This window comes from Urocampus carinirostris, chromosome 15 (assembly GCF_059441175.1).
Source record: "Urocampus carinirostris isolate Australia breed hairy pipefish chromosome 15, RoL_Ucar_1.0, whole genome shotgun sequence".
Classification (NCBI taxonomy): domain Eukaryota; kingdom Metazoa; phylum Chordata; class Actinopteri; order Syngnathiformes; family Syngnathidae; genus Urocampus; species Urocampus carinirostris.
Genome location: NC_142363.1, coordinates 5,540,550 through 5,566,647, shown reverse-complemented (window position 1 = coordinate 5,566,647; position 26,098 = coordinate 5,540,550). Strand labels below are relative to the sequence as shown.

Below are 26,098 nucleotides of genomic sequence, written 5' to 3'. Positions count from 1 at the left end.
TGTGTTTGTGTGTGTTTTGGGGGTGGGGGTGGGGCGGGTTTTTCTTAATTTAGTAATTCTTACGAATTAATCTACCAGAAAAATACTTGTCAACAAATAGCACCCTTTGACAAAGAACTGGAAGGGCAAGACTACCGTATTTTAAAACGAAAAGCCCAAACGTTATCCGTTGCACATCCAAAATTGTCTTTGTCAAGTGAAAATTGTTCAGTCATCATCACACTTCCTCAGACACTTGCCAGTTGCTTAACATTAATAGCTATTTGACTCAACAATTGCCTCTTTATACATTGTGGCATTTTTTGTGAGAATAATAATGGCAGGAAATTTCAATCATTATTATTTATTTTTTTTATCTGCTTTGTCCCACTAGTTATTTTATTTGTCATATTTGCTTGTAATATTAAAATGTCTAATGCTACCAGAGGTAAATGACTTTTTTTATGCAAACATTTTGTTTTATTCACTTTATAAATGTGATTTACATTGGATTTAAGGGAGAAAGACACCATTAGGAACCAGTGCAAGCTGACATTTTCTACCAAAATAGATTCCTAGCTCAACTATTTTTTCAGCCCAATTTCAAGTGTTTATAAGAAAGACTAGTTTTTAAGGGGTTTTTAATCGAGACAAACCCCATCATATGATGAAGGCAGCATACCATACAGTTAAGTAAATAAGTATTTGAGCAGTGTTCATTTTACCTGTGAAAAGTGATGGGTCCTGGGGACTTGCATGCTCAAAAATGTATGGGTCCCATCAGAGATCTATGGGTCCCCAAAATTTAGTGTGCTCCATGCCCTAACAAACTGTCGTATTCTCCCTTACAAAATACAAAAAAATCAAACATGTTTATTTATGTAGTTTAACATGTTATATTGTACATGTGTTTCCTTATATCATATATATTGTTAATGAACATTTTGTTGTGAGACACTGAGTTGCTCGACATGAATGAGGTTTATTATAAAAAAAGTTAAAAAATGAAGTCGCTTGGACGTCACTGTAGAAGGAAAAAATACATGCAAATATAATTAAGTAGAACAATACATCTTCTTATTCAAATTATTAATTCATTTTCTGCATTAAATTATTGTTGGTAATATACTGATTAAAAGGGATCACCACAAACCTGTCTTTTTTCATTTTCTCCTTTTATATTTCCTTTTTTTCTTAATTTCTTTATACAACATAATCATTCGTAATATAATGCATCAAAGCAAGTGAGCCGTTTGAGAGCCGGCTCTCTTTAATGAGTTGAGCCGAAAAAGCTGGTTCTCTAAAAAACAGACTTTCACTACACAACTCGAACTGGAGATCAGCGTGCAGACGAAAACTCGAACCGCGAGACCAAAACCACAATGGCGGATCTGCCTCACGAAAAGTTTGGAGTGCGGTAAATCTTTGTTAAAAAATGATAATGACAATTTTGTGTCAAAAAAGTTGCGTCCCGGGGACGCACTTTGATTTGACACAATGCGTCCCCAGCAAAAATAATGCATCTAGGACGCAGGGACGCGGGCAAACGAGAACACTGTTTGAGCACCCTGCTATTTTGCTATTTCTCCCACTTAGAAATCATAAAGGGGTCTGAAATTTTCATCATTGGTGCATCTCCACTGTGAGAGAGATACACTAAAAAGAAAAATCCAGAAATAACCATGTTTTTTTAACAATTTATTTGTGTGACATAGCTGCAAATAAGTATTTGAACACCTAAGAAAATGAATGTTAATATTTGGTATAGTAGCTTTTGTTAGCTATTACAGAGGTCAAGCATATCCTGTAGTTTTTCACCAGGTGGGCACACACTGCAGGAAGGATCTTGGCCCATTCCTCCACACAGATATTCTCTAGATCAATCAGCTGTCACTGAGAAACACAAGAGTCCAAGTCTGAGTTGCCTCCAAAGATTTTTGATTGGGTTCAGGTCTGGAGACTGGCTGGGCCATGTTAGAATCTTGATATGATTCTTACGGAGCCACTCCTTGGTTTTCCTGGCTGTGTGGTTCGGCTTGTTGTTGTGTTGAAAGACCCAGCCATGACCCATCTTCAATTCTCTGACTGAGGGAAGGAGGTTGTTCCCCCAAATCTCACAATACACCGCCCCAGTCATCCTCTCTTTAATGCAGAACACTCGTCCTGTCCCATATGTGCAGAAAAAACACCCCAAAGCACCCCATGCTTCAGAGTCTGAATGGTGTTCTTCGGATTGTACTCGTCATTCTTCTTCCTTCAAACACGCTTATTGGAATTATGACACAAAGTTCTATTTTGGTCTCATCTGACCACAAAACTTTCTCCCATGACTCCTCTATATCATTCAAATGGCCATATGCAAACTTAAGACAGGCCTTGACATGTGCTGGTTTAAGCAGGGGAACCTTTCTTGCCATGCATCGTTTCAAATCAGGACGTCGTAGTGTAACCTTGGAAACGGTGGTCCCAGTTCTTTTCTGGTCATTGACCAACTCCTATCTTGTAGTTCCGGGCTGATTCTTCACCTTTCTTAGACTTATTGAGACTCCACGAGGTGATATCTTGCATGGGGGTCCACTCCGATTGAGATTGACCGCCATGGTTAGCTTCTTCCATTTTTTAATGATGCTCAAACAGTGGACATATTTTCACCAAGCTGCTTGGCAATAGCACGGTAGCGTTTGCCAGTGGTGGTGTACAATTTTGTCTCTGGTGTCTTTGGACAGCTCTTTCGTTTTTGCCATGGTACAAGTTAAAGTCTTACTGATTGTATGGGGTGGACAGCTGTATTTCTGCAGCTAACGACCTCAAACAGGTGCATCTGGTCTTTCAGGGTCAGAATTCTAGATCATACACAGGTGTTCAAATACATATTTGCAGCTGTTTAAAAAAATCGTTAAAAAAATCATGAATTTTGATTTTTTTGATTTTTTTTTTTTTTTTTTTTGTAGTTTATCCCTCTCACAGTGGACATGCACCTACGACTAAAATTTCAAACCAATCCATGAATTCTCAGTGGGAGAAATGACAAAACAGCAGGGTGTTCAAATACTTATTTTCTTCACTGTACACATTTTCCTGCAAAGACATTTAGAGCAACTGCTTGGTCTCTCTGAGCTGACAAGTCATATCCATTCTTACTTGATTTCACTCCTCAATGAATGAATGAATGCTCATTTAAGGTCAGAGTGAGCTTGTGGATTTAGTGATACAGAGTGTTTACTTGCTGATAGTAGGAGTTTCAAACATTGCAGAGCTGTACTTTGTATTCTTCGTGGTAACAAGAAACAATTTACTTACAACATTACTTTTTTGCCTAAAGTTGGTAATCTGTGAATTTGAGGCAAATTTGGTTGGAAGGAAATATTGCATTGCAATATTTTTCATGCTTTGGTTCAATCTTCAACACAGAAAGGTGAATGTAATCAGTAGGGCTGCACGATTTAGGGGAAAAAAACACATGGCGATTTTTCAGACCAGTATTGCGTTTTCAATGCGATTTTCGATTTTAAGAGTGCATTTTTCGTACTAGTTTTGTTTGTGGGTAACTAACCCTTGCATGCATGACCTACCACTCTTCCATGAGTAGGGTCGAAAATAAAAGATTTTGAAGAATAACAACCCATGGGGTCATCTTTGATGCAACTTATGCATCCGAGGGTTAATACTAGTGACATGGCCGTCAGACTGTTGAGAAGCAAAGACGTGTCTGTAGGATGTCACCAATCTCCAAAAGGCCGCTTTTGGAAACACTTTGACATACCCTTAGAAAATGTGTAAATCACTAAGACCAAGTCTGTGGAGGAATCGCTGATCAGCTAGTTGAATTAAAAAACTTTGTTTTCCACTGATTTTCAAATACAAGGTGACAATGAATTCAAAACAAACTACTTCGCTAAACAATTGACAAAGAAGAAGGTTTTTTTTTTTGCTGGAGCTTATCTTGTTCCCGTCCACTTGACGGTCTAAACACATTTCTTATTAATCAAAGAGTACCATATTTTCCGCACTATAAGGCGCACTTAAAAGTCTTAATTTTTTTCAAAAGCTGACCATGCGCCATATAATACAGTGCGCCTTATATATGGCTCAATATTAAATCGCAAGGTCTCGCAACTTACGCAACAGCCGCCGACTCGATTTACCCCCGAACGTGGAGTAGTCCGCGGTGTATGCTGGGATTTATATACCGGCGTTTCATTGGCTAACCAATGTGTCAATCATCATTTGAATCGATTGCTATTGGCTAGTTATTCGGAGCCTCGGATAGGCTAGAGGGCCGAAACAAACCCTGCAATTGGCCGAAAAAGATGTGTCAATCATTAGTTAAATCGATCACTATTGGCTGAAGTTATTCGGAGCCTCGGATAGGCTAGAGGGCCAAAACAAACCCTGCAATTGGCCGAAAAAGATGTGTCAATGAGTTGAGTGAATTAAACTCAATTCCAAGTGTTTATTGTCATATGCACAGTAAATTTGCGAGCGAAAAAGAAAATAGAAACTAAGGAATGGTTGGCATTTCTTGAATCCCAAGACTTTAACCTTCCGAATGATATTTGAAATGATGCATTTGAGTGACATCGTACGAACACCGCATCCACACGTGTCTACGACACGTATTTGCTTCTTTGCAAGCTTTGGGAATGTTAAGGGGGTAATCAGTTTGACTGAATCATCTGACTGTTTTGTCGACGTTCCCATTGTAGCGCCTTATAATCCGGTGTGCCTTATCTATGGAAGATATAGGACCAAAAACTATTTTTTGGGGCTGCGCCCTATAACCCGGTGCGCCCTATAGTGCGGAAAATACGGTAATATAATTTGTTATTGGTATTAATCAAATAGCTTTGCTTTGGCATGCATATGAATTTCACAAAGACGATGCAGTATTTAGTTGTGTTCAACAGATGTTTTACTTTTACCTTTTATATATGTAGTTTATTTTAAACACCCTCAAAGTAGGGGAAAGTCCCTATCTGGATATAACAGCAAAGGCAGAAAAGGGCCTTTTTATCTGTTTCATATAAGGAACCCCTTTTCTTTACAAATTCAGTTTGGACCTATATAAACAATGATTTAATTTTCCTTTCGTATTGCTCTCTGCAATTACTAATGCTAGAACACCACAAAATTGTTGAAGATCATTAACACTTTTAAACATCTGTTCATCTCATGGAATGCTACCGTTATGGGACAAAAGAAGCAGTGTTTTGGGGTAATTTTGTAACCGTATGTAGTCAAAACATTCAAATGCAGCAAAAGAGGAAATGAGTTGCTCTCATGGACTCTCTTTATGTCATAGTGAAGTTATCTGCCAAAGACTGGGTGGGTGGACCATTTCCTGAATTGCTTTTTGGGAGATCCTAGTGCATGTATTTGTATGTGCACTTCACTCCACACGTGCGCTTCTCCGCCCCTTGGGTATTTTTTTCCCTTAAATAGCTTTGTGTGAGGTTAGTCCTTTAATGGGGAAGTGCTGTTGAGCTGTTAAATCAAGAGTGCAGCCAAGCGGGGAAACATTTGAATTAGCCGGCGGAAAGACATATTAGACCACAGGTGTCAAACATGTGGCCACAGGGGCCAGTTCAGGCCCGCCAACAGATTGAATGTGGCCCTCAAGACAGAGCTAGAGAAGCTCTAGAAAATAAAGTAAAAATACAAGTTGCAGTTTTCAATAAAGCCAGGCGCCCCTCCCAAATCAATTGTAGCTGTATTATTATTATTATTTTTTTGCTCTCTTTCTCCACCTCTTTTCTTTTTTTACTTTCTCTCTCCGTTATTTCTTTCTTTCTTTCTATCTTTCTTTGCAACTCCTTTCTTTGCCATTTTCTCTCCTTCTATGTCTCTAATTCAATCTCTTTCTCCATCTCTTTTCTCTCTCTCTCTTTCTCCCTTTCTTTTTTCGATCTTTCTCCCTTTCTCTTTTCTCTTTGTCTATTTTTTCCTCTTTTCCTTATCTGTCATTTTTCATCTTTCACTCTCTTTCCCTTTGTCTTTCTCTCTCCTCTCTTTCTCCTTTATCTTTTTATCTTTCTTACTCCTCTCACTTCCTCCCTTTCTCTGTCCCCTTCTGTTCCTACCCTTCCTCTCTGTTTCTTTCTTTTTTCCCCCTCTCTCCTTTTATTTTTCTTTCTTTGTTTCACCCTTTTTTCTTTCTCTTTCTTTTTCTTTAATCCCCCAGTCCAGCCCCCCCCGTGATTTTCTTTTCACTGTGTGGCCGGAAGCTTAAATTAGTTCGACACCCCTTGACTCGACTGTGAAAAAGTTAAAAACTCCTAATATTATCTCCACTGTTATAAATGCGTGTGATACTTTGGAAATTATGTTGTGATTGCTGGTTAGAGTTTGCAAGGCATCCTTAATTTGATTGTAGATCATTTTGAAAGTAAGTTTACAAACATTTAATCTCTAAAATACAAGTAACATTTGACTTACGACCTGCTTGACTTACAGCTAACCGCACGTACAACCACAGCCATCAGATGCTCATTTTTTCTAGCAGACGCTCATACTTTTAAATGTAATGTCTGGCACTACAGTGCGTAGCAGCTCAGAAACATGTTCCACAATTTTGGCTGCCAGATGGCGTCCCAGCATCCCTCTTTTTAATTGAAATGTCTTTATTGTCATTGATAACATCAGGGTGAAATATTGTCTGCAACAAGATCAGACATGGCACACCAGGATAAAAACGTAATAGAGGTGTTAAAGATAAAACAAGATAAAAGACTGTCAGGGTTAGGGCTGTCATGATTAGGGTTTTCTGGCGAGGATTTATTGTCACATAAACAATCACGATTGACGAATACATTGTAATTTTTTCCTCTCTGCAGTATGTTACTACGATAATATGAGCTTATTATTACATATCCCCTACACCTTAATAAAGAAGAGCAATTTAATGGTCAATAAATAAAGTCGATGAATAATCAAGAAATCATTATTAACTCAACTTTCTGTTCCTTTTATTAAAACCAATTAACAAGTTGCAACCCCTGGATTGTTTACCATTCTTCCTTTGCCGACTAGCTCGGGGAATTGCCAGGTGCCTGAATTCCGAATGCTGATTGAGATTGGTTGTGTTTGCTCCTTTCACTGGTATAAAGTTTGCATACCGCTTCTTCAGTATTTTGGGGTTCACAGCTGTTGCTTTCTATCAACACAAAATGTGTCCAAAATACTCAAGTGGTGCGTGGTTTTGAAACTAAAGAAATGACCTGCCATGATGACCACACGCAGGGTGCTGAAGTTGTCTCTTTCTGCGTCTGCGTTGCTGCACGTTGACGTGTATTTATTTCAGTCAAAGGTGGTCACATAGGAGGGTGGAGAGAAAAAAAGACGGTAATTGTGAATGTGATAAATATTTGGGAATATGAAAAGTATTTGCGATTAGACAAATATATTCATGTTTGTGACATCCCTAGTCAGGATAAATAGTCAAAAATATTTAAAATATAGTGCTTAGAGACTTGTACTATAACAATAATATAATGAAAGAATAGTGTATCGTAACAATAGTTCAATAAAAAGTAGTGCAACAACATTTGTCCGCAACGAAAATTTCCAAATAAGCCGCAAGATGAATATTTTTCAGTTTAGTTCATTTGTTTAGGGTGGCGATGGCCCTTTTACATAGCAATCTACCACAATACACAGTAAAAACATACAATCGAGGCAACAGGTGGCCCCATTGTATTTCAACTTGTGTCCAATCAGATTTTACCTGAACAACAAATTGTAAATGTTCACATATTGTTTTGTCCTCTGTGAAAATGTTCCAAAAATGCTTTATATAGGACAGAAAGAGCTCTGGTTTAACTTGCTAAATCTTTAATTGGCAGGTAAGCTGCTGTATTACATTGTCTCATTGGGTACTTTTGGACATTCTCACAGATACGAGCACACATCAAAGCAACATTAATATTTTGAAAATAAATTATGGAAATGTGTCTGATATTATTTCATAATAACAAAAATGTTCTGGTCATATTGTACATGTTATTAATTTTTCAGGTAGTTTGAGGAGACTATCTAACACATGTTATTTGTGTGTTCTATTTCTTTCGAATTAACGTAATTCTGTCTTCTTCACCAGGACTCCCTAAATGCTGTCGTCTTAGATTTGGATTACCCTGCACTTCGCAAGAATAAAAATATTGAAACCTTTTTAAACAGATGTAAGTATTTTTTTAAGAATCACAGTAATGATGATTTTTTTTTTATAAATCTTCATGCTTCTGAGCAAATGTTTTTATCTCAGATGAAAATGTCATAAGACAAGTCAGAGATTTGCAGATGAAATCGGATGACTTTGACAGAGTTAAAGTCATTGGCCGAGGAGCGTTTGGTGAAGTTCAACTGGTGAGTAGCGTATTTCTTCGTGTATAACATGCACTTGTGTACAACGTGCACCCCTAATTTTTTTTGTTAAAAATCAGTATAAAATTTTGTTTGACTTATTTTGAGCTCAAACTAAGCATTACAAATGACCGATATATATGAATACATGTGACCATAATAAAAATATTGTATTGACAATGTAAGCTATGAACAACATATACCAACATAATATTTACAACATATTTGTTCAAAGTCCTTCATAAACCGATTCATCTTCAGATACACCAAAGAGTTGTTCCCCTTGTCATTATGGTCACCGATGTTTATCGACGGTTCAATCATTGCACAAATATGGTCATATATTACCATCATCTATATTGCTCACCCAAACTTTTAGGTTTCATTTAAGTAAAAAAGATGTGCATTATATACTTACAAATACGTGTTAAGTTTAAGGCACAGCCCAACTCATTAGCATTGGAGAGGACGTCAACCAACGATTGTCTAAACACTATTTTAATTAATATTACATTATTAGAATACAATGTAAAGCAAAATCTCCCTCTTTTTAATTCATCTACTAGGTCGACTGTTTTCAGAATACTGTCAAGTGACAAATACATCACAAGTGCTTCAGCTTAAGGCCATTCCCTTGCTTTTTGTGTAAAGCCATGTTTGAAAATCAGCTGAAGCATTTTTGTTTGTAAGGTATTCTTAATTCAAAACAGATGGATATTGTTCTTAACTCATATTTTCCAAACACAAAATGTCATGTTTAGAGTACTAAATACCCATATAAACTAATAAACTGGTGAGGAAAGCAAGCTCTGTTGTGGGCACAGAGCTGGACAGCCTGACAACAGTAGCTGAGGGCACTGGAAAAGCTGCGGTCAATCATGGACTATTCATCTCATCCACTACACAGCATTATCTCCAGACAGAAGAGCAGCTTCAGCGACAGACTGCTGTCACAGTCTTGTACCACGGACAGACTGAGAAGATCTTTTCTTCCTCATGCCATGAGGCTCTTTAACTCCACCTGGCGGAGTAAAGGCCCACATTAAACCACACCCCCACATTGCAAATTACCATATTTTTATTGCAGTGTGTATTCTGTGTGGCACTATCTAGATACTCTATTTAACACGCTACATTGGGTATTTGTGTATTGTATTATTTTTACTTTATTATTGTTTTGTTCTCCAGCGCAGGGATGCTGCTGGAAGTGTGAATTTCCCTGCAGGGATGAATAAAGTATCTATCTATCTATCATTCTATCTCTAACTCTCTAACTGTATCTCTATCTCTCTATCTCTATCTCTATCTATCTACCGTAAATTCCGGACTATAGAGCGCACCTGATTATAAGCCGCACCCACCACATTTTAAGAGGATAACCGCTTTTGTACGTACACAAGCCGCACCTGTATATAAGCCGCATGCGCCCACATTAAAACATGCAACACATGTTACAACACAAAATTAACCCAAACCCGACTTTGAGTCCCGCGATCGTAACTGAATATAAAGTATACAGTACAAAAACCACAACTGGCAAAATGAACGGAAAATGATACCGGTACTTAAGATTTGATGCAGACCTGCAGAGTCCGGGTACCCGTTGAATGTAATCCAAGGAAAAAAAGTCTATATTTCCAAAGGTAAGGGTAGGAAAAATATATATCCACTATTGTCCGCTGCAACATCAAACAGGTCTCACTCACCTTTACCCCACTTCCCGTCAGCCCGCGTTTGCTCCGCCTCTCTTAATTCGCAAAACATATCAGAATAAGTGTCTCAAATAAATACATTACAAAAATATACAGTTGCAAATACATATTATACATGGTTACACATATTTACAAAGAAAGACGGTACACCGAGAGAGTTTTCAAAGCTTTAATAATAATATTATAACTTTAATCCCAAACCGTGCCTGTGAAGGGTAGCAAAACGCTACTAGCAACACGCTCGCAACAGGGTAAACAGGTCTGTTAAAACAAACATAACGTTCATGTAGAAATCACGGTAAACCGTCCTCATTTTCCTCCTTATAACTGACGTCATCAAAGTCGTCTTCCTTCAGTATGGGAAAGAGAATTTGACATATAGACGTCGTCTCACGTTACCTTACATAAAAACACGCTAGCAATACGCTTGCAAGGTAAAGTTTACGTGCAGCAGCTCTGTTTCCTTCTTTATCAGACTGCTCGATTGCGTTTAGCTTTAAAGCTGCGTCATGTGCCTTTCTATTTGCAATTTGCATGATGAGGATATGTCTACGCTAATTTAATTCGTGCACAAGCTAAGAAGTTGCAGTCTTCCTCAGCGCATATATTCCACCGGTCTAAATCTTACCTTTTGTACTCGAGCGCCGCTGGCGGCTGTTAGAAAAATTACATAAATTGGCCGCATCACTGAATAATCCGCAGGGTTGAACTTTGGAAAAAAAGTAGCGGCTTATAGTCCGGAATTTGCGGTATCTATCTATCTATCTATCTATCTATCTATCTATCTATCTATCTATCTATCTATCTATCTATCTATCTATCTATCTATCTCTATATATAATGTATTATTCTTAAGAAATCCCTCGTGTTGACTCTTACTTTAAATGTAAATTCCCGCTTAAGCAGCATCTTGCAATTTCCTGAAACATGTGTACCCTATCTTTTAGGTCAGGCATAAAGCCTCTCAGAAAGTCTATGCCATGAAACTTCTAAGCAAGTTTGAGATGATCAAACGGTCAGACTCTGCCTTCTTTTGGGAAGAAAGGGACATTATGGCCTTTGCCAACAGTCCATGGGTGGTGCAAGTATGACTTTTACAAGACAACATTTCATTATCAGCTTTTTCTTCTAATACATTGTGTAATTATTGCTAAAAAAGCTCCTTTTTGCTTGATCAGTTATGCTGTGCCTTCCAAGATGAGCACTACCTCTATATGGTAATGGAGTATATGCCAGGCGGTGATCTGGTGAACCTTACCAGTACATACGATGTGCCAGAGAAATGGGCCAAATTTTATACCGCAGAAGTGGTGATGGCCTTAGATGCTATTCACTCAATGGGCTTCATTCACCGCGATGTTAAGCCGGACAACATGCTGCTCGACAGACATGGACACCTGAAACTCGCAGACTTCGGCACGTGCATGAAAATGGACGCTGTAAGTTTTATTTCAAACACAAAAATATAATGAGGTGGAACTCTTAAAGGAACATAAATTATTTTTTAGCAATATTTATTTAGCACGTCATAGTGATAAAAAAAACTGTTATTGTTAAAAAGAAAATCAATCTTGATTTCAAAAATACGTAAAAATACTATGATATAAACATGGATTTTAACAAAATACCTCAATCCTTCGGTTTTTTTGGGTTTTTGGGGAGCAGAGCCCCTTGTGATATGCAAAATCTGAGAAGTTGTGAAGCCTGACAAAACCACCACCCCTCTCATTTAAAAAAAATGTTTGTGAGCAATATGTGTTTGCGTCCTTAGGAAAAAAGGGTTAAAAACATAGGTATAAAGTGTACTTCTTGTAAATACAGCACATATACAAGTATCTGCTGAGCTCTAAAAGAATTGAATTAAAGCAAAATGGTATTGCTCAATGTTGTCCAATGAAAAAAAAGAACCAAGCGCCGAGAGGCACTTTTTTTTTTTTTTTAATTCATATTTTCTAATCGAAGCACAAAGTAGCGAGAGATAAAAGTACTTATAGGTCTATAAATTAATATTTATTTTACATAACATAAGCTCACCCACAGCAGTGTTTTTCAACACTTTTTGAGCCAAGAAACATTGCTTTCATTGGAAAAAATTGCGCGGGACACCACCAGTCTGTGCCGTTGCATCTCCGGTAAAAAGAAATCCAAATGAAAGATAGCTTCCGTTAGTCCACACAAGGGCACAATTTGGACAAATTACCACGGCACAGTACAACAATGAATTACTGTGCCCACAGTGGTTGAAAAACACTGAGGGAGCTTATATTATTGTCCACGATGTTGCTGCTACAGGATTCCCTGAAATCCCAAAACTTTGTAAAAGGGTGAGGAAAAAAAAGGAAGAAAAATGTTGCATTTTGATCACTTTGCATCACCGTAGTTTGAATTCTTCTTCGTTGTGCATTACTGCCAAAGTCTTTTGAGTCTTCTTTGCTTGCGTTGCTTGAAGTCTACATTTTCATTTCTACTTTCACATTATGATTTGAACTTTAAAAAATGTTTTGAAGATTGATGTTCTGTCTTGTGTCACAGACTGGTATGGTACATTGTGACACAGCAGTTGGAACCCCTGACTACATCTCACCCGAAGTCCTGAAGTCCCAAGGAGGCGATGGGTGTTATGGGCGAGAATGTGACTGGTGGTCTGTAGGGGTCTTCATCTTCGAAATGCTTGTTGGTCAGTGCCTTTCCTACCTATCTTACATGTAAAACAGCCAAGAGTATTTACTTATTAAATTCTGTTAAATTGTTTTGGGTACTTTCAGGTGACACACCATTTTATGCAGACTCTCTGGTGGGAACCTACAGTAAAATCATGGACCATAAAAACTCTCTCAACTTTCCTGGTGATGTAGATATCTCCAAAGATGCAAAGAATATCATTTGTGCCTTCTTGACTGACAGGTAAGGAAACGCTTTAACCCCTTTTAGTCCATAATATTATATATTTAAGTTTCCATGTTGTGCCTTTAAACTGTGTCAAGAGGTATAAGACAACTGGAGGATTATTATTGGTTTATAACGTGCACTTGTGTAGAACGAGCACCCTATTTTTTATTAAAAATCAGTATACCATTTTCTTTCACTTTTTATCAGCTCAAACTAAGCTTGTAAGTGACAAGCGTTGTTGAATACTTGCGGCCATAATTGAAATCATGTTTTGACAACTTTAACTATGAACACAATACTAAAAATATACCATGTATTCATTCAATGTCCTTCAAAGTCCGATTTATCAGCAGTTACACCAAAAAAGATATTTCCCCCGTTTTGCTTTTTCTGTGTATTTATATCTCTCAGGACAACTTTCAGTTTTCTATATTCTCTAACATTCGTCTCTGGTACCGTGAATAAAAATAGTGTGAAATGGAGATAAAATCGAATGCCTTTTCGTCATCACTATCACTCATGGTTAGGTTCTGTTGGGATTCGGCCATTCAAACCTCACTTTGTGTTTGCTGTTAAAAACGTAATATTGGAATATAATATTGTGAATGTGCTTAATTGCTGTTGAGATTGTCATGATTGTTTTCTGTTTTTAGTGTCAATAAATTTGTTCAAACCAAAAAAAAACCCCAAAAAATCTCACCGCCATGACCCTGGTTTAAATCCCGTTGCATCCTATGTTTTGTTCTCAACTGATAAATCATTTCACAAATATGGTCGTAAAACCTTGTGTTTAACGCCCACCTAAACTTTTAAGTTTTGTTTAGTTAAAAGAAAAATGTGCGTTATATACAGACAAATATGGTATGCTTTAGGTGACATTACAGAAAATACTTATTTATGAAGTGTTAATCTATGGGTCGGGAAACTGTGGCTCTTTTTATAACTAGATCTGACTCAGAGAAAAAAATCCATCCACTACAAATCTTCTCTATGTTGCTTCAATTTTATTGCGTGAAATCCAATTCTTTGTTCATGCAAAGCCAAAGCAACACTCACTTATTTTAGGGTTCGGTCCAGTATGTATAGGTCTCAACTACAGCTTACAATCAGAGTGTCAAATCAACATACCTGTTTTGGCTGTACGTCGCTAAGGAATAACTCTTACGGAAACTCAATAAACAATGTATATTATCTGTTGGGATACTTTCTTACAAGAGCCCACAAACTGTAAACACCCAAAAACGCTTGTCAAGCACCTTGTTTGCAGTATTTTGTGACATTTATACTGAATAATTTTGCTTGCACTTCGTTTTGAAACACTTATTTAGGTACAAATATAACGTTCAAAATGAGCCTCAACACTCTTTCATTAACTGCAGGAGGGAGGTTTGGCGGAGTTTGTCTTAAAACATGGTATGGCTCTCTTTAAAAAAAATAAATTAAAAAAAATAATAATATTTTGCCTTCATGCCTCTTTGGGTCAGAAAGGCTACTGACCTTTGGGTTAGTCCCACCAGTGTGTATTTGTCTGACTTTGATTCCAATACATTGCCAGAAAACAACATGTTTACCAGATTTAATGACAGATTTTTGAATATATTAGAGTGCGCTACCGTGTGATATATGAAACATTTTTGCTTATTTTAAGTAAACATTTTCACTTTTTTTCCAGATTCGCAATACAAAAACATGTAAATAAAATAACCAACATTTTCTGCCATCGGGATAAGGCGTGTTTTTCCTTTTCAGTGTTTATGAACTGAGTTTGCTCTGTCATCCAAAAATATTTTGTACTTTTACTCACGAAGTATCTGCGATGAATTATCCACAATTCTTTAAACCATCATATTCTCTTTCATCAATCCTCAAAAAAGGTAGCTTTAGGCAATCTTTAATTACCCTCTCTTTCGGTGTCACTTTTTCTTTCCCTTTTGCTCGTATTTTCTCTCACAGGGAGGCACGATTAGGACAGAACGGTGTGGAGGAGATCAAACGACACCCTTTCTTTCGGAATGATCAGTGGACCTTTGACACCATCAGAGAGAGTTTGTATCTGTACAAAGGATTGGATCTATATCTACGTTTATTGTATCTGACCTTTTTTATTTGTTTATTTCTTAGCTGTTGCACCTGTAGTTCCAGAGCTGAGCAGTGACATTGACACAAGTAACTTTGATGAGATTGAAGATGACAAAGGTGATGTAGAGACATTCCCCACACCCAAAGCTTTTGTTGGAAATCAGCTGCCTTTCGTCGGCTTCACCTACTTCAAAGAAGACCAGTAAGAAATCAAGCCAAGCATTTCATGATGTTCTTTATAATGCATTGAGAATAAGCATGGTTCTCTGTTGACATTTATATATTTTTTCTTTATTATTTAGGCTACTGAATTCTTCCAACAACTCCTCATGTATAAATGATAACTCAAAGGGAGAGGTATGTCAGTTCACTTTACATACCGTGATTTATTGTCTTAACCGGGTTTATCCTGCGTACTCATTATTAATTAAAAATTATTGTTTTACAATGTCTCCAAACTATTTTGAGCTGAGAAATACTTTTTGTGACCTATTAGCGCAAAGAGCACCCAGTTTGATATGCATTTCTAAAGTAACAACTTATCATGTTATGCAGAATATATTTTACAAGAATATTACAATGACCCACCACTGGTGAGCTATTTTCAGAACAGGTTCACGGGCACCTCAGCAGTCCTAAGGGGGCAACCTGGTGTTGGAGACCCATGTTATACACTGTTATATGACTTAGATATTGAATTTAATATATTCTATCAACCAAACTCCAACTATGTTGACCCAATGGCTTTTAAACATGCTATGTAATAGCATAACTGAATCACTTGTAACTTTACATTTTATCTTGTCCTCATGCACCAATGATATTTTTTTCCAAACCATTGAGGCATAAATAAATTTGTGTATCTTTATTGTCTATCATATGTTTTTTTAATGTCTTGACATACATCAGCAAGACATTTTCTATTCTCAGTCCATAGCATTACAGAAAAAACTTCGACATTTGGAGGTGCAGCTGAATAATGAGAAGCAAGCCAAAGATGACCTAGAGCACAAATTCAGGTAAATAAACTTCTTTATTTACAAAGAAGCTTGGATTATTGATTAGACTAGTTATGTATCTGTATCTCTTCAGAGCTTCCACTAGTCGTCTGGATAAGGTCACCAAGGAACTTGAAGATGAGGTAGAACCAAAACTGCCAAGAAATCTACTGTGCAGGCAGATTTTCTTCCAATATTTTATATTGCAATATTTTCATGGTGGTCAACTTCAGTTTTCCTTCCAGGATAAATGAGTTTTATATTCCTCATTCATTTGAGTGGCTTTTTGTTTTATTTGAACTGGATACCTGTGCTTTGGATTTACCAACGACCACATAAAATTTCTGTGGGGTTTAAACTTGTGTGAAGGATCCGATTTTACATTTATTTGTCGTTAGTGGAGTGATTAAATTGCAGGACTGAAAAAGCAACCTTGGTTGACATCTGACCCAAAATGAAATGTTTATAGGTGAGTAGCAGGAAGAATTTGGAGTCAAGCTTGAGGCAGCTGGAGAGGGAGAAAGCCCTTCTGCAACACAAGAGCCAGGAGACCCATCGTAAGGCTGAGAGTGAAGCTGACAGGAAGCGGTGTCTCGAAAACGAAGGTAATAGCAGAAATCAACACATTTTCTTTTTTTGAACCAAATCAATTATAACAATTCAACAAAATCATCAACACAATTAATACACTGTTGTATAGATTAAAATAAAAACATGTTTCCATCTTTTTTTTATACTCGAATTAAAAACCTATTAAATGCTTCCTCTCATTTGGCATTAAAGTTGGTGGAACAATCCATGCAATCTTTTAACATATGCTTTTTTGTACCAAACTTTTCAGTCAACAATCTCCGTGATCAGCTGGAAGACCTCAAAAGACGAAACCAGAATTCACACATTTCCAATGAGAAAAACATTCATCTCCAGAAACAGGTCAGTCACTTGGTTTTATGGTGCATTTGGGAGCAAATGTTATTATTTTTTGTCTTAATACTTAGTATACGGGCACACTCACACTAGAGCCATCTTACTGTGCTACTTCTTCTTAAGTCCGAAAATTAGAGGTAGTGTAAATACACTCAATCCCTGCCTGAATTTAACTGATCCTGCATGGGAAATGGGGTCCAGAGCAAGGTATGATTGCTCACACATATGCCCAGTCGTGGGAGTAGTCACGGTATGAAACCTAGAAATGGCGTCATGTACGTACATACATACATGCAAGCAATGTACACAGCCTTTGACCAGATCCAGGGAGAAAAACTTAAGTAATTGCGACCATTTAGTCAGCGTAGATCTCCATAGCTCTGTTGAGTTAAAAACGTTTTTTTTTTGACAATTATGTCTTTTTAGTCTTCCCTAAATCAACGATATGACGTATGTTTTGGAACTAACTGCGCCCAGGCACAGTTTGGTAGAGTAATTTGAGTACGAGCAGACGAGGAACAGGGGAGGTGGGAAGTCAGGCTGCAGCACGGAAGACATGTGACATAAACAACCTGGAATAGAGTTCAAATCAGCGCAGATGAAAACGGCCTCAGGTGTGCAGGGGTTCTGCAGCCAAAGGCATCGATGCCAGATTCCCCACGTGGTTGACTCCAGGTGTGCGCCAAGCTTAAAATGTAAGGAACAGACGTAAATACGTTTTATGGGTTATTAAGCCTGCGGTTTAAAATCTGGTGCGGCTTGTTCAATGACAATACTGAAATTCGTTTTTAATTTGAGCATGATGCTTTTGATAAGGTGGGCTTTGTAAACCGGAATTTACAATACTTTGTGAAAATTTCCTTAAATTTTAAGATTTAAATCAAAGTTACTCATGCTTGACTAACTTATAGATCGTGAGTTGCTTTACCCCTTGCTGACAAAGTTTAAGACTTCTAAAGTTTTGCTGAGAACCAATAATTATTTTTGATAATCTCATAATAATCTCAGTTGGAAGAAGCCAACATGCTGCTACGGGCTGAAACTGAAGCTGCAACAAGGCTTCGTAAAGCCCAGACGGAGAACACCAAACAACTGCAGCAGCTGGAGGCAAATTTGCGAGAGCTGCAGGACAAATGCTGTCTCCTGGAACACAGTAAGATAAGCCTCGAGAAAGAGTGCATCAGCCTGCAGGCCGCCCTGGAGACCGAACACAGCGAACACAGCCAGGGATCAGAGACGATCAGTGACTTGTTGGGTGCGTAAGATAAATGCTTTTGTAACCCACTAAGTTCTTTTAGGACCTTTGAGAAAAAAATGAGAAAAATAGAACTTTAGCAAGAACTTTTGAACATTTACATCAATGCAAAATATTTACTGAATATTGGGTTAATTAAATAAAGAAACATCGGGTGATACTTTCAGTAGAGTTTCTTTCAAAGGGGGAAAAAATCCAGTTCGGGTCTAGTCACAGTTAAGGTCAAGTAAAATGAATTCCAGTAAAAAAAACTAACACAAGCTTGCGGGTTGTAAACGGTGGTAGGGTTCATTCCTCCTAATGGGTGGCTTGCCATCAATCTGGAGTTATAAAGTCCATGGATCGAGGATGACTGGAGCTCCCAAGTCTACCTTGTAAACAGTTGGGGCTCCACAGTTTCCAGCCGGGTTCAAATAATAACAAAAAACATAGTTCTAAATTCAAGTTTCATCCAAATACGATTATGTACAAAATATCTATTTTTTTTAAGGTAGAAAAATAAAAAAAAACATTTTATGGAAATAAACAAGTTGTAATTTTCATTTACATTTTCAAGAACTCAAATACAATCGTAGAAAGTACTCTTAGAGGCCCACTAGCTTAGCTTTCATCAGTTTGGGTTTCTACTCACATTAAGAAAATAGCTTTGTAGAATTAGCTTACCAAGCTATTATTCAGATTCAGATCTACTTTATTGTCATTCTAGTACACGTGTATACAGAACGAAATGTCGATACATCTGACCCGCACAGTTTCCTCGAATGTACAGATATAAGTAAAAGTTGTATTGTATTATGGCTACGTATAGTATTTGGGGTCTTTTCTGATAGAAAAGGGTGTCACACAGCTTCCTAATGTTTTGGTGAACTTCTAAAAGGACATTTGAGAGTTTTACATTATTTAAGAATTTCGAATAAAGAGGCAATCAAAATTATTAAGTTTGCGTACATTTTCTCTCGTTTTTAATCTTCTATTGAGATGTAATGTTTTGATTGTGATATCTCTCTAGCGATGTGATGCTCAAGTGAGTTATCGCAAGAACAATATCCAATACCCTCCAAAACTTCTGGTTTCCAAAATAAATTTTTATTTCATTCAAAATCGAATGATAGAATGGTTGGATCCCTTAACCACTAGCATTGTAGGGGCACCATTTCTTGTGGTGTGTCTTGAGCAAGTACAGTCTGGTGGCCCCCATCCCTCTGCATTTCAACATGTTTCCACCTGGTCTCGAACCGAGGACCTTTAGCATCTTGAGCGAATGTGATAACCACTGCACTAATGCTAAATAAATAAAAACAGTGTGTAATCCCACTCCTTCCTGGTGGGTTACTGTACTTTGATTAGTGATGTGTGATATCCGTTGCTGATCACTTAACTGACTCATTAGGAAGCGTTGGAGGTTGTGCACAGCAAAGGGATCAAAATACAACTGACATTATAATACATTGGCTCGATAAATGATTTACTCTATCTGGAACACCAAGATTCTCCATGAGAAAATGCATTTTTAAAATTTTACGAAAAGATCTCTGACTCATTTGTGATTGTGTTCAGAAATGCACTTCTAAGAGAAGGGAGCATGCACCACTTCACTCTTACTTGTTACCAAATCATTGTTCAAATGTGCTTCTTGGTTATTTAGAGTACGCCCTGTCTAGCAGAACAGTTAAAGGAGCTGAAATTTGAAGTTTCAACTTGCTACCGCCATCTACTGGCATATGTCATCATTGCAGCATATGTCAGCTTGTTAATGATGTGCTTGCAACTACAGTGGAACCTCGGTTCTCGACCTTAATCCGTTCCATTTCCTTGTACGAAAACCGATTTGTACGATCACCGAAGTCGTTTTTTTCCATTAAAAGTAATGTAAAATTGTTTTAATCCGTTCCAACACCCTAAATGTTTACCACGAAAGTAAACATGAAGCTAACCCAGGCTAATCGTACATTCGCGTTAGCGTAATCTTCCGTACGAAAGATTACGCTAACATGAACGTGTAAAAATAAAAAAAATCAGGTCGTTTACACGTCATTTAGCACCCGGGTCTCCACAAGTGGTGAGCAGTTAAAGGATAAAGAAAAGAATTATGAGTAGGATTTCTTACCTTTGTGGTGGTCTGCAGAAGCCATGCTGTATTCCTGAAAGAAGGGAAACTCGCACACCTTCTTCATATTTCGCTATTATTTCTTTCTTAAATGCAATAGTTGTACGCACTACTCCTCTTTTTTCACCTGTAGCAACTTTGCTGCTTGCACCAACCTTCTTCCGAGGCATAATTAGGAGTTAAAACACTCCGTTCACTGCTTTTGAAAAACGAAAGCGGAGAAGGAGTGCGCATTGCCGTGACAACAGTTCTTCACGAGGGGTGGGGGCAATCTACACTCGTACGCCGCTCAGCATCGCCCCTAGCGTACCGGCGTTCGAACTCCGATTTTTTTGAACGAAAAGCGAAGCAAGAATTTCTCTAAATTTTTGGTCGAGAACCGATTTGTTCGATCTGAGAGGCGTTCGAAAACCGAGGTTCCACTGTATATGCATTTTAGTCAGGCTCAACTTAACTCAACTCTTTTTTTTTTTCTTCCCCTTTCTTGGAATTGGGTTGCGATTTGGACTGTACTTGAACAAGGCTTCTTCTTTTTTGGACAATTTTCATGCTACGCTAAGAAAGGGGAAAAAAAAAACTAGGGGTCGAACATGACTTTAATCTCCAACATTCTCTTCACTCCCCATTCCTCCTACCTAATATGTTTTGCCCCGAATAGTTTTGCTAAAAGTAAGATAAAATTAGATATGTGGAAAATAAAGTGTAAAGGGTAATTCGTATGCAGTTGAGCACTGTTAACACAGAAAAAAATACTTTTTTAGGTACATCTTAAATTATGCACCCCAACTTTAAGTATGTGAATAAACTGCACAAAGTCACTGTAAATCATATCAGTTCTGTAATAGTGTAACCCCTTGAACCAGCTGACTGCAATAAAATAATACATTCTTGCAATTAAGGGCAACAACGTGTAACCTTTGTGTTATCGTGTTTTTTTGTTTTTGTTTTTTTTAAGAAAAAAGCTTGAGGGTGTTCTGTGATAAATAATTGTCATGCGCCATGTCCATCATATAGGACGGGTTTCTGGCCTTGAGGAGGAGGTACAGCAGCAGAAACGAGCTCTCTTAAAAATGGAGACTGAGAAAAGGTGCCTACAAGAAAAGCTCACCGACTTGGAAAAGGTTAACATCATCCTCACATATTGTACATTAGAGAGTAACTTTGGAAGAGTTAAGTTGGATTTTTTTTCTTTTTGGTCTGTACTGGGTTCTGCCATGTTTTCAAATGTCTATAGTCCATTTTGGCCATGTGTGACCATCGCAGCTTGGTTGTATGTCTTTTTTTTGTACGTAGGAGAAGAGCAACAAAGAGATTGATCTGACTTACAAACTCAAGGTGCTGCAGCAAGGGCTAGAACAGGAAGAAAACTCTCATAAAGCTACTAAGGCTTTGCTGACAGACAAGAACAAGATAAAAGTAACCATTGAAGGTGCAAAATCTGAGTCTATGAAGGGTAAGTCACTTTTTATGAATGCATTTGATACTCATCCCATGCAGGGCCAAAATTAGAAAAAGGAAATGGGTTTGAAAGATTTCACTACTCCCAAATGTCTCCTAGAAATATTTTGATGTATCACTTATACAACACAGAGCTGGAGCAGAAGCTAGCAGAAGAACGGGCGGCCAAACTGCGGTTGGAGAATCGAATACTTGAACAGGAGAAGCACAGCAGCATGATGGACTGTGATTATAAACAAGCTCTTCAGAAACTGGATGAGCTACGCAGGCACAAGGACCACCTCACAGAGGAGGTGCGTGACTGTAGACACTATTAGGAATAATTTTACAACTTCCATTTTCACTTATTGACAAGGCAGGTATTACCGTACTTTCTAGATTATAAGGCGCACCCAAAAACCCTAAATTGGCCAGAAATTTGAAGGTGCTCCTTGTGTATGGGAAAAATGGGAAATGGATAATGGTGTATTATTAGATGTGTGCAATGATTAATCAGTCTATATCGCTGACCAAATTTGCATTACAATGTTAACATGGGGATTGAAACCCCAAGAATCCTAACCACCAGGCCACTAAGGACATCGATGATGTAGGAAAAGTTAATAGGTGTTTTCTCACTATCAAACTTTTTAGTTACGGTATGAAAAACAAATGTTAGAAAAATGAGAAAACGAAGTGTTGAAAACGATGTATACATTTATTTTTGTTTGACTTTTTTTGTCCTTTTTTTAACCTCAAATTAAGAATTGCAATTGACAAACATCGTTGATTCGTGTTGTCATGCGTTTATTTATACATTTCAGTATGACGGAATCACTTTCCACAATTCAGAATCTTGTGCACTTTTTTCAAAGACTAAGTGAGTCGCAATATATGACTGTATTTCAGTAGTCTTCAACCTTTTTTGTACCACTGATCGGTTTAATGTCTGACGATATCTTTGCGGCCAACCCCAATAATCAAGAACCTGATTCCGAGACTAAAAATAGTGTGCTGATGACATAAAACATAAAATGCCTATTCATGTGTCGTTTGTATCCCTAGTAGACTAGTGGATAGGGTATGGCGCGCTCCCTGCTGCGCTCCGGGTTGGATTCTAATTGTATAAAATTTTTGCAATTGTGATCAGAAATCTGTTGAACTGCTCAATCAAGGCACAAATATGGTACTTACCGCAAATTCCGGACTATAGAGCGCACCTGATTATAAGCCGCACCCACCACATTTTAAGAGGATAACCACTTTTGTACTTACACAAGCCTCACCTGTATATAAGCCGCGTGCGCCCACGCTAAAACTTGTAACACAATCACAAAATTAACCCAAACCCTACTTTGAGTACCGCGATTTTAACTGGGGGGGAGGGATTTTGTAAGGTTTATTGTTCTATATTCTTTATCAATTATCCATTATCCGTTATCGGTCAAATCATAATACGCTACAAAGCCAAGGGGCTGAGACACTTGCTCTCAGCCAAGAGGCTGAGTCAAGGTCCCAACCACAGAGCCAAGCAGTAATCAGTGCGAATGCACCGTTCCCGGAGGTACTGCAATACCGGACCGATGCGTGGAGTGGACAGACCAAGCATTTATTCCATCTCCAGATTGCAAAAATCGATTGGAACACCTAAATCTATTAAATCCAGAACCAATCACACTGAGCATAAAGTACTCAGTTCAACAACCACAGCCGGCAGAATGAACGGAAAATGATACCAGTAGTTAAGATATGATGCAGACCTGCAGAATCCAGGTCCCGTTAAAAGTAATTCAAGGAAAAAAAGTGTATAATTCCAAAGGTAAGGGCCCGGTCACACAGCCGTTTGCGTCTGTATCGCGGGTAAAATTTTGCGTTTTTTTTTTTTTGCCCGTGGTTGCCCGCGATGGAAAATGCGCAAAATTGGCCAACCCGCTGTTCATCGGTGGTATGCCCGCAAAACAGACGCCGGCGACTGTTCTGCTTCCTCATCTCGTCATTTCCGCGTCATTTTCTCGTGTGGACCACGGGTATAAAAGCTGCCGAGCCTGCGTTATGCCGAGAAATGCATCCTTGCCGAGATTTGCATCCCCTCGCTACTACAACCACTTTTACCTCATTTTATCTAACTTTTATATCACTTTTAGGAAATTTAATGGCGAACATATAACCAAAACCACTTCGTCTTGCATTTGTTGGGAATGTAATACAACTTAAACCATTCCGTCTTTGTATTTGTTGTGGATGTAATCGAACGGTAATGCACGCCGTATACAAATCACTTTTGAGCAGGTAACATGTTTATTTTGCCTTTTTCTATTCAAATCGCTCGTATTGAAACTGTTATGCACTCTACAATAAAGCTTATTTCTGCATAATAAGCTTTACGGTAGAGTGTATAACAGTTCTCAAAAGTGATTTATATACGGTGTGCATTACCGTTCGATTACGTTCACAACAAAACAAAGACGGAATGGTTTAAGTTGTATTACATTCCCAACAAATGCAAGACGAAGTGGATTTGGTTATATGTTCGCCATTACATTCCCTAAAAGTGATATAAAAGTGAGATAAAACGAGGTAAAAGTGGTTGTAGTAGCGAGGGGATGCAAATCTCGGCAGGGATAGATTTCTCGGCATAACACCGGGCTGTAGAAATCATAACCGCTCAAGACACAGTCCCGTGAAGATCAAGATTTCAAGCTATGGCACCGAAGAAGAAGCCAATATGTTATTATTGTAATAGTTTTTCATTTTTATTTTATTATCTTGTTATGAAATGAAAAGAAATGTCAAGAAATAAAAATGGATTAAGACGAGGTCACTACGGTGACTGGGATCCATGTTCACCCCTTGACGTCTCGAGCACAACTGACGTGTGCTCGGCAAATCGCGCTGTATATACGCGGAGAAAGGCGTTTGACCGTCACACGCGTAACACGCTAATTTCACGTAATAACACCGCGATAGAGGCGCAGAACATGCTATGACCGTGCTCTACCCACGATTACCCGCTAAAATTTCGCGTCCTACCCACATGTAACCACGCCCTGGCCGCGGCCATAGCACGTCGTTCCGCGTCATTTCCGCGTCATTACCTCGTGTGTACCACGTGTGCCGCCCGCGGTTAACACGTGGTCTAAAGTTTTGAGCAGCGCAAAACTTTTTCGCGCGGCCAACCGCGTGTGAATTTCCGACCGCGAGTAAAGCACTGCTGTATCTCGTCTATATGGCGATCTCAAAGCGTCCAACAGCGTCTGCTTCACGGGCAGAAATTTCTGGCCGTGATTCAGCCTCGATACGCCCGTGAAAGGCTGTGTGACCGGGCCCTAAAGTTTTGAGCAGCGCAAAACTTTTTCGCGCTGCCAACCGCGTGTGAATTTCCGACCGCGTGTAAAGCACTGCTGTATCTCGTCTGTATGGCGATCTCAGAGCGTCCGCTTCACAGGCAGAAATTTCTGGCCGTGATTCAGCCTCGATACAGACGCAAACGGCTGTGTGACCGGGCCATAAGGGTGGGAAAAATATATATCCACTTTTGTCTGCCGTGTCCACAAACAATCACCTTTACCGGTCCCCACTTCCCGTCATCCCCCGCGTCTGTTACGCCCCTTCTTTTTAATTGGTCAGTGCAAGACTTATCAGAATAAGTGTCCAAAATAAATACAAATAAATACATTACAAAAATATACAGTTGCAAATACATATTATACGTGGTTACACATATTTACAAAGAAAGACGGTACACCGAGAGAGTTTTCAAAGCTTTAATAATAATATTATAACTTCATCCCAAACCGTTTCTGTGAAGGGTAGCAAAACGCTACTAACAACATGCTCGCAATACAGTTAACTGGTCTGTTAAAAAAAACATACCGTACATGTAAAAATCACGGTAAACCGTTCCCATCTTCCTCCCTATAGGTGTCGTCATCAAAGTTGTCCTCCTTTAGTATGGGAAGGAGTCTTTGTCATATAGACGTCGTCCCACACTCCCTTAATCAAAAACACGCTAGCAACACGCTCGCAAGGTAAAGTGTGTGCAGTAGCTCTGTTTCCTGCGTTCAGCTTGTAAGCTGCGTCATGTGCCTTGAACTCGAGCGCCGCTGCCGGCTGTTAGAAAAATTACATAAATTGGCCGCATCAATGAATAAGGCTCAGGGTTGAACGTTTGGGGAAAAAGTAGCGGCTTATAATCCGGAATTTACGGTATTTATATTTTTGCAATGAGCCCTTCCTGTAGTTTTATTTGTATGTGCCTTTTGTATGCGCCTTATATATGTAAAAAAATTATCACAAATTCTAGGGGTTGCGCCTATAGTATGGAAAATATGGTCATTTTTTTCACATACTTACAGAG

The 26,098-nt window shown here is 38.4% G+C and overlaps 1 protein-coding gene and 1 pseudogene across 1 annotated transcript in view; one reads left to right on the top strand and one right to left on the bottom strand.

The window, feature by feature from the left end:
- rock2a (rho-associated, coiled-coil containing protein kinase 2a) overlaps positions 1–26,098 on the top strand; it is a 59,550-nt gene that overhangs the window by 18,968 nt on the left and 14,484 nt on the right. The window contains exons 2-18 of the mRNA XM_088353926.1: positions 8,075–8,156; positions 8,240–8,340; positions 10,997–11,134; positions 11,228–11,488; positions 12,582–12,726; positions 12,815–12,953; positions 14,892–14,983; positions 15,060–15,219; positions 15,320–15,374; positions 15,948–16,036; positions 16,110–16,158; positions 16,485–16,620; positions 16,857–16,948; positions 17,951–18,197; positions 21,319–21,425; positions 21,598–21,757; positions 21,895–22,055. Coding sequence (XP_088210052.1) covers positions 8,075–8,156; positions 8,240–8,340; positions 10,997–11,134; positions 11,228–11,488; positions 12,582–12,726; positions 12,815–12,953; positions 14,892–14,983; positions 15,060–15,219; positions 15,320–15,374; positions 15,948–16,036; positions 16,110–16,158; positions 16,485–16,620; positions 16,857–16,948; positions 17,951–18,197; positions 21,319–21,425; positions 21,598–21,757; positions 21,895–22,055 — 2,214 coding nt within the window. The remainder of the gene's footprint in view (positions 1–8,074; positions 8,157–8,239; positions 8,341–10,996; positions 11,135–11,227; positions 11,489–12,581; positions 12,727–12,814; positions 12,954–14,891; positions 14,984–15,059; positions 15,220–15,319; positions 15,375–15,947; positions 16,037–16,109; positions 16,159–16,484; positions 16,621–16,856; positions 16,949–17,950; positions 18,198–21,318; positions 21,426–21,597; positions 21,758–21,894; positions 22,056–26,098) is intronic.
- LOC148351381 (U2 spliceosomal RNA) lies at positions 23,284–23,414 on the bottom strand (annotated as a pseudogene).